This window comes from Halyomorpha halys, unplaced genomic scaffold (genome assembly GCF_000696795.3).
Source record: "Halyomorpha halys isolate HHAL.00 unplaced genomic scaffold, Hhal_1.1 Scaffold53.1, whole genome shotgun sequence".
Classification (NCBI taxonomy): Eukaryota; Metazoa; Arthropoda; class Insecta; order Hemiptera; family Pentatomidae; genus Halyomorpha; species Halyomorpha halys.
The window spans coordinates 1,090,431-1,099,885 of NW_027109243.1; the positions used below are offsets into that span (position 1 = coordinate 1,090,431).

Sequence of the window (9,455 nt, forward strand, 5' to 3'; positions counted from 1 at the left end):
AGAATTAAGTATAACTGTATAAATATTTTGTATAACCAAGCAAAAATAAATATCTGAATTCAATATGTGAACTGGTTTATTATTTCAAATATATAACATTGGATTGATTTTAATTTATATTCATGAAATATTAGCATAGAGTATACGTTGTCACGGAAATATGTCGCCTCGGCGCGAAGCGCCGAGGCCTGCACGGGCACGGTTTTTTTAAATAACTCTTATTCCTTAAACGCATTATTGGAATAAATAATTTAAAACTTTTCATTTGTGGACTGAAAAGGTAAAATAATACGTTGAAGGTTAATGTATACCAAATATAAAGTCTCATAGAAAATATTTTTAAGAATTCGATGTATTAAAACATTTTTAATTTAGTACTATAAATTAATTTAAATTCAGCTATTAAAGACTTAAAAAAAACAACCTTATTCCTAAACCACCATGTTGAAATATATAATTTAAAATTATTCATTTCTAACCTGAAAGAGAGAAATAATACTTTATAGGTTATTGTAGACAGATATAAATATAAAGAGGCATAGAAAACATTCTTAAGAAATTAGTGTGTTAACAAAATTTTAAATTAAGTATTATAAATTAATGTAAATAATTTAAATGAATTTATTAACGACTTTGAAAAAAATAAATAAAAATAAACGTTATCCTTAAAGTACCATAATCTATATATGTAAAAGTGAATGGTCGAATCTTTGTCCACAGTAAACTTTTGAATTAGCGGACCCATTTACGTGGAGTTTTTTTTCCAAAATGTCCCCTTTGGATATGGGAAGGTTTAAAGATAATAAAATCCCTAAATTTTCGAGTAGACAAAATTATAAACGAAATTGAGAGTTTTTGTTTGTTGCTCAGAAAATGTGTGTTTTTTTTATGGTTACTGTACACCAAACGATTCGTCTCTTATAAAATAAAAAATAAAATATCACTGATTCTAGTAAGCTATATTATACATATAATCGTTATAATTAATCCTCTTCATCTTTTCAAATCCCTACGCTAATAGAACCGTTGGAAAACTGAAAGTGAGCTTTTTTAAACTTTCTTTGTCGATATGCTAGGAACGAATGTCATCGCATATATTGGTTCAATTTATGTCTCCAAATGTAAAAATAAAGTATACCTACATGTTAAATTTAACTAAATACAATAATATAAATCAAACCATCAATTGTGTTCATAAATCTATATACATCTTCAAATATAGCATTGCCGGTCAGCTAGTAGAATATATAATTTTAAATTATTCATTTCTAACCTGAAAAGGAAAAATAATACTTCCTAATATAGACTAAAACTAAAAATAAAGTTTTATGGACAATAATCATCAGCAATGGGCGTTTTAATAAAATTTTAAATCGTATTATTATAAATGAATGTATATAATTTAAATTCAGTTATTTATTATTTTTTAAATAAGCATTAGTGTTTCTAAAACACCATATTGGAATAAGTAATTTAAAAGTATTCATTTTTGAACTAAAAAGGTAAAAATAATACTTTGAAGATTAATGTAGACAAAAAATAAAAATAAAGTTTTATAGAAAAAGTACTTAAGAAATAGATGTATTAAAAATAATTTTAATTTTAAAATAAAATTAAAAGAAATTAGTAATATTGTATACTAGCATTTCTTGATTAAAAATAATATCAACTTTAATTATTTTCAGTTAGAAAAAACATTTTATTATAAATAATTAATCATTTCTGACTCACTGTTTGAAGTGAAGGAACCTGAAGTGCTATGAGCAGGATTCCAGACCAGAATTTCAATGGTGCCGATTGTATCCTGAAAATTAACAAAAATACTTGTAAATTGAGGGTAATGGATAAATACTTAAGCATGCTGGAGTGAGAGTAGCCTTTAGAATGGTAATTAGTATGGAAAACGAGTTTAACCTCAAGCTATATAGTAAGAAAAGAAAACTACTTTTTGGTATGTTCATTTTAGTATTTTGATAGTCAATATTCCGAAATAGTTCTATTTTTTTTTTATTATTTTAAGATAATGATATAATTTTAGCACATTACTTGATATTTAATCAAAATAGGAATGAGTAAGTTTAGGATTATTTATCTAATCAGAGATAACCTTATCTGAATATCCCAAATTATCTTATATTAATCATCCAATCATTTTTATCATAAGTCACTTATTACGCCATTGCAAGGTTCCCGCGAGGGTCGTCCTTTAGACCAATATTATTCAATTTATTTATAAATTATAAATAACTAAATTAATAAATTATAAAACAAGGAAACTATCAAGGACACTTAAAGATCCTGAATAAGATTAAGGGTAAAGAATGGATGAGCTTTCTAAGTGACCATTTACCCAAAAGACTTGATTTTGAAAAGAACTTTAATGTATGTATACCAGACAAAGAGATATGGAGGAAAGGAGGCCCTAAATTGGGCGCATTGGTTTGGTATACTGATGGATCAGTTAAGGAAGGAAAAGCAGGGGCTGGGGTTGTAGGACCTAATTGCAAAAGAACCCTAGCAATGGTCCAAACTGAAATACACGCAATAGAAATAGCGGCATTAGAAAACATTAAAAACAATCCAAAAGGAAAAAGGATTTATATAATATCAGACAGCCAGGCTGCCTTAAAGGCAATAATGTCCTATACTATAAAATCAGGGCTAGTCTGGAATTGCCTAGAGAGACTAAAGGAATTAGCCAGAGGCAATAAACTGACCCTGATGTGGACCCCAGGACATGAGGGGATTGAAGGTAATGAGATGGCAGATACCCTAGCTAGGAAGGGATCAGAAATGATGCTAATTGGCCCTGAGCCATATTGCAGCATATCTGGAAGTGCAATCAGGAATGTGGTTAACTCCTGGGAACAAAAAGAGAAGGAAACATACTGGACGCTGAAACCAGGTATGAAACAATCCAAGCTCTTCATTAAAATATCAGAGGAAAAGGCAAAATTTTACCTTAACCTTACTAGAAATGAACTGAGGATGATAACAGGACTCCTCACGGGCCACTGCCCCTTAAAATATCATCTTAAGAAGATGAGGCTGGTGGAGGATTCCACCTGCCGTCTATGTATGGAAGATGAAGAAAAGGCACAGCTCATTCTGTGTGAATGTGAAGCCCTTGCATTCAGAAGATTACAGTATCTGGGACAGGACAGAATGGAGCCTGAAGACATTTCTAGAATAAACCCAAAAGAATTATTGAACTTCATAAGAAGCATAGGATTCATATGGGATATCTAGTGGAAAGAGGGGTAACTCACAAAAGATCCAATTGGGTCGAAGTGAGGAAGGGATTCCCGACCCTCAGTGTAATAATAATAATAATAATAATAATATAAATTATAACTTGAAAATCAAACCTGTTAATATAGCACTCTTTGCCGATGACATAGCGTCATACCACTCTTCTTTTCGAATAGAAACAGTCCCTAATAGACTAAAAGAAGTTTTCAAAAAATAATATCTGAAAGATGGTTTTATACGTAAGTATTGAAAAAACAGAAGCCATAATTTTCAAAAAACGACTACCTTTATTTCCCTCGAGCATAGTTTAAGGTAAATGAAATAAGTGAAACAAATAAATGAAAATAAGATTGGCTGGAAGATTGTTGATTGACCATGTGTATTAATGAATGGAATATGGTCCGTGTGAGGTCAAAAAAACTCAAATAGTAAATGGGTATAATATTTTTATATAATAATAAAATAGTATAGCCATTTACTATTTGAGTTTTTTTGACCGCACCCGGACCATATTCCGTTCATTTGAAAATAAGATTGTGTACATGGAAAGTTCAAGAATGGGTAAGGAAGTGAATAGCAAAGTACCTTTAAGAGACCACAGTTTCAATTCTGTAAACCAGTTCAAGTACCTGGGAAGCCTGGTTACAGATGACAACAAAGTAGAGACCAGGGTAACACCAGGAAATATATGTTATTTCTCACTGCAAAGAGTTTATAGCTTTGGAGAAAGAAGAATGAAAGTGGTCATCTACAAAACCATTGTAAGCCCGAGGTGTGAAATATGGCCCTTGACAAGAAAAGAGTAACGGATGCTCAACTCCTGGGAGAGAAAGGTATTGAGAAGGATATGGGGAGGAGTCTCGGAGAATGATCTCAGGATTTCGAGAGGTAGATGGAATGAGGAGCGGATGGAACTGTTTGGGGAACCCAACATTGTGGCTATAGTGAAAAGAGATCGGATAAGATGGATGGGGCATATAGAGAGGACGCCCGATCAAAGGATATCCAAGAATATGGGAAAATGGAATGTCACCGGGTCAGATGGCTGGACGATGTGGAGGAGCCTCTAAGACGGTTTAATGTCCAAACATCAAGGGAGAGAACAAGTGATCTTGTAGATTGGTTGGATGTGCAATGCCATAATAATAATAGTTTAAAATGATAATCATAATTTTTTTATCACATCCATAAAGTATTTTGAAGTCACGTTGTATGATAAACTTATTCAACCAGTAAGAGCCCAAGGGGGAAAAAAAAAGTCAGTCATCTCACCCCAATTTTAGATTACTTTAATGAAAACTATGTATAATTAATAGTCAAAATTAATGAATCTCCCAAGTATAGTGAGGGGGAATAAAAAATAGTGGTTGTTTCAAAACGTTAAAAAAATTAATTTTTCATTCGGAGCTCTATATCTTAAAAACTACCAACAACACTAGAAAATCTAAGAGAACATTATTTAAAGAAGAGTAAATATGCTAAAATATGAGTCCTAATAGAGCTATTTACATTCAATAGAACCCGAGATACAATTTTTTTATGAAGTATTTTTTATAAAAAGCATCATTTCATAAAAAAAAAAAAAAAAAAAAAATGTACCAAAAATCATTAGTCATTTATTATTAGAATTATCAATAGAATATCATTAGAATTTATTGAGATAAATTTCTATCTCAGGAACTAGGAAACGTACAGGACGTATAAATAAAGCTGTTTACAACCAATAGTTAATGAGATACAGTTTTTTAAATAGCAATATTTAAAAAAAAAAAGTACTGAAAAATCATTAGTTAGAGAATTTGTTGTTGGAAATATATATCTCAGGATCCACGAGACGTACAGATTCGTATAAACAGAGCTGTTTAACGTTCAATAGAATAACGAGATACAGTGTTTTAAAAAGCAACATTTCATAAAAAATGTACTGAAAAATCAGTAGTTAGTGATTTTATTTTGAGAAGTCTATATCTCAAAAACCATTAGACATACAAATGTTTTTGAGCACTCAAATTAAAGCTAGTTAAATATACTATATCTATATATAGTTCGCCATAGTGTATGGCGTATATCTTCCTAAGAGTAGTTGTTTTCAGGATATTTGCTAAAATGTATTAACTAGATGATGATTTCTAGTCATTCGAAGGACATTTTTGATTTATAAAATTCTATAACATAAAACGTACAACCCCTACGAAGATAAACGTTATAAACTAGTTGATATTGCATTGAATTCATTTTATTGTTATCGGACATGTGTACGTAAAATGGATTCTAAGTTATAGTTTTAAAGATTTTGTCTAAGCAAATATAAATCAACATTTTGTGGGTTTATTTTGGAAAATATCATAAAAAACTACTACTAAGTAAGAAAAGACGCACATAATGAGAACATCAAGAAGATAATTCCACAACAAACAACTGACAGAAATAGAGGTAAATTTCAAGAGGAACAAAACTAAACTCTTTTACAGGGCATTAAGCTCTAAAGCCTAATTTTGACGCCTGTAAATTATTCTAAAGGGATCATTCCCAGAATAAATAAAGATTATTATTATTATTAAGGGGAAAAATTAAAGTGTACACCCCTCCCCTCCCCCTCCAGGACTGGTAATGTAGAGAAAAGACCGAACTCTTTTCTCTGGCCCTAAAGAATGAAGAAAACTGTGAAATTCTAGCAGAATATTTCTAAAACCTCCTAAACTGTGAAAAACCTAAAGAGAAATTAGCAATAGAGAAAAAAAACACCCCACAAAACATAAATTCTGACCCACCAGATCAAGAAGGAATAAAATCACTTAAAAATAATAAGGCCTCTGGTGAAGACGGTCCTGGCAGAAATGTGGATGTTGACGAGTGACGACTTCGGAAGGAAATTCATGGGAATGCTTATGAAAGTTTGGGACAAAGAAGATATAACAGAAGAATGGAAAACCGTCTTAATACATCCTTTATGTAGGGGTCCAAAACCAATGTTAATAATTTTAGAGGTATTTCACTACTATCAGTTACGTATAATATCTTCTTTAAAGTCCTGCTGAATAGACTGGAAGTACAAATCACAGATCACAGAATGAGAGAGTACCAAGGGGGCTTTAGAAAAGGATGGTTCTGTCAGGAGCAAATTCTAAGCCTAAAACTGCTCATTATATACTACACTAAAAGAAGGAAAAATCTTTACATTTCCTTTGTTGACTTCCTGAAAGAGTATGGAGTAAACCAGACATCTGATAAAACTGACTCTGACAGATATAAAATCTAAAGTGAAATTTCAGGGTCTTATAAGCAAACCTTTTCAGAAATAAACAGGGCTAAGACAAGGCGATAGCTTTTCTCCAATACTTTTCAACATAGTCCTGGATAAAATCATGAAGGAATTCTGGAAAAAAAATAACTCAGCAGCCATAGCAGAGAACACAAACAATCATGTAAAAGTGAGTTGTTGACGATCTCGCACTATAGGCAAAATCAGAGGAAGGGGGTATTAGTCAAATAAATACCCTACAAATAGTAGCAGAAAAAGCAGGACTACAAATATTATACGAAAAAACAGAGCTCATGACTACTGAAGTAAATATCATGATTGAATAAGATCTTTAAATTTTTTTTTAGCTACAAAAACATGGGAGAACACACGAGGCAAATAAGAGAGGAATTAAAGATACTATACTGATATAAAAACTTTTAAGTTAGAGCTTATCTAGTACATATATAATTCTTTATGGTTCTTCCTTGAATATATCAGCAAACAAATAAATACGTAACAATAGTATAATCATAACAATAATATAGTAAAATAAGAAAAGAATTATGAGAAATGAAGACGTACTTACCAAACGAATTGAAACCAATGACTGCCGATTTGGGAAAAAGCCACAAAACGTCAGACGTATCCCCTCCTTACCATCGCTCCCTCCTCTCCACACTACGAAAAGGATCACAGTGAATTTGCTTATAAGGAAAAAAACACAAATTTTTTTTTCTTTGTTAATAAGTTTATTATTTCAATTTCGGAACAAGAAGAAAAGGTTAATATTTTTGTGTTAATAGAATTATTGTTATTAAAGTTTGAATATACAACTAAATACAAATATATTTACAAAAAAAAAAGTAAAAACTTTTCCAAACGTACAAATTGAGCGTAATAAGAAATTTAGTCTACAAATGTGGAACTATAAAGTATGCAGAGATAAGCTCTAAATTATTCATGGTTCATCTTTGAATACATAAATAAATATATAGAAATAGATAAATTAAAACAAAGAGATCAAGTGAAAGTCAAAGAAAAATTTTTTACTAATGCAAAAAAATAATAAGAGCGCAAAAGAATTATTTATTTGTGCCAAGCTAATTTTCAGGTCTTTATCAGGGAGTTATAGGCAGAGATTGCTGCTAAACTATTAAGTTTAGTCAAGTTTAGCCTGATGATGACCTGAAAATTAGGTCAAAACGTCGGCACAAATAAATAATTCTTTGGTTTATTTGTGTTTTTTCCTGCTAACTGCACCCCCGACCATCTTCTCCTCTAATATATCTAAAGTCAACTATCTTCATAAATAATAACATACTGTAGGAAGATAGTCCGGATGGTGGTCAATTAAGGTATCATAATAGTAAAAGAAAACTATTTATTGTGTCCGAATTTATGGTTAACAATAAATAGTTTTCTTCCTACAATCTACTTCATATGGTCAACTATCTTCTACCAATATAATAAATATACGTATTACAGCAAGATGTACTAGTAAATACTGAATTATTATAGTATATAATACATAATATGATAACATTTTTTAATAAGATAAGAAGTATGAAAGTATTATATAAGTATTATAATTAAGTTATAAGTATTATAAGTTAAGGTATAATTATATAAGTATATAATTAAGTCGGTACTTACCGAGCGAACTATATCTAATGAAGGCCAACTTAAGAAAGACAGACCAACGTCATATATATCCCCTCCATATCATGATATTTGCTAAAATAAATTGATTTATAGTTGTTCGGATAAATATTCATTTGCCAAATTTATATTCAAATGCGAATATCATAAAAACTACTACCCCTACGAAGATACGTGTCATAAACTGCTTCAAAAGGGGTATTCATGATGTTGTGTTAAATGTAAAATGTTTTATCATGTTAAATGTTATTTCGTTTTACCATGGTAAAAGAAGGCAATTATTTTCGATTTAACATGAGTTTTTCCATTTAACACGCTTTAACATGTTAAACCAAAGATCATGAATACCCCTATAGTAAGTTAAATTTCCTTTATTTTGAGTTTTGGCAGACATTTCTGCGTCTTATAGGATATATATTTTTTTTTTTCTTCAAAAATTCAACATTGTATAAGAACAATTAGAAATTAACATTTTGTGAGTTTATTTTGTCAAACATTATAAAAAATACTACTCCTACAAAGATAAACATTACTAACTATTTTATAGTAAATTTAACTAGCTTTAATTTCAGTGTAAACAGCCATCTGTACGTCCTACAGTTTCTGAACTAAAGTTTTTCATAAATCAAACTTATTGTCCGAACAACTATGAATCAATTTATTTTAGCAAATATCATGAAAACTACTATTCCTACGAAGGTAAAAGTCATAAACTACTTTATAGTACATTAAACTAGCTTTAATGTGAGTGCTAATCTGTACGTTACATAGTTTCTGAGATATAGATTTTTCAAAATAAATTAACTAACTACTGATTTTTCAGTACATTTTTATGAAATGTTCCTTTTTAAAAGGCTACATCTCGAGAACTATTAGACGTAAATAGCTCCATTAGAGCTAATATTTCAGAAAATATACTCTTCTTGAAATAATGTGCTCTTAGATTTTCTTGTGTTGTTGGTAGTGCTAAAGATATTGAGCTTCAAAAAAAAATTTTTTTTATGGTTTTGAAACAGCCACCATTTTTTATTCCCCCTACCTATACTTGGCAGACCCCTCAGCTTTGATTATTAATTATACATAGTTTTCATTAAAGTAATAAAAAATTGAGGTGAAATAACTGCCTTTTTTTCTTCCCAACTCTTGTACTATTATGATGAGTAATAGAATCATTATAGAAGGATGACATCTATACATTGCATATTTTACTTGCTATTTTATAATTTTTGTATATATTTTTAACATTTATTAAATATAATTATTCTTTTTATATAAATTTGTTTTATTGATAAATAAATAA

The 9,455-nt window shown here is 30.1% G+C and overlaps 1 protein-coding gene and 1 long non-coding RNA gene across 2 annotated transcripts in view; one reads left to right on the forward strand and one right to left on the reverse strand.

Annotated features, from left to right (window-relative positions):
• The first annotated feature begins 2,325 nt into the window (after positions 1–2,325).
• Positions 2,326–3,249, forward strand: LOC136795772 (uncharacterized). The gene has a single exon (XM_067047473.1). The coding sequence runs from the start codon at positions 2,326–2,328 to the stop codon at positions 3,247–3,249; it is 924 nt and encodes a 307-aa protein (XP_066903574.1).
• A 3,833-nt stretch (positions 3,250–7,082) lies between these two features.
• Positions 7,083–9,455, reverse strand: part of LOC136795775 (uncharacterized) — a 4,808-nt gene continuing 2,435 nt past the window's right edge. Inside the window, exon 3 of the long non-coding RNA XR_010843443.1 lies at positions 7,083–7,174. This is a non-coding gene — a long non-coding RNA (uncharacterized lncRNA). The remainder of the gene's footprint in view (positions 7,175–9,455) is intronic.

Coding starts and splice junctions, on each gene's coding strand:
- LOC136795772 (XM_067047473.1), top strand. CDS start 2,326: ATGAGCTTTCTAAGTGACCATTTACCCAAAAGACTTGATTTTGAAAAG.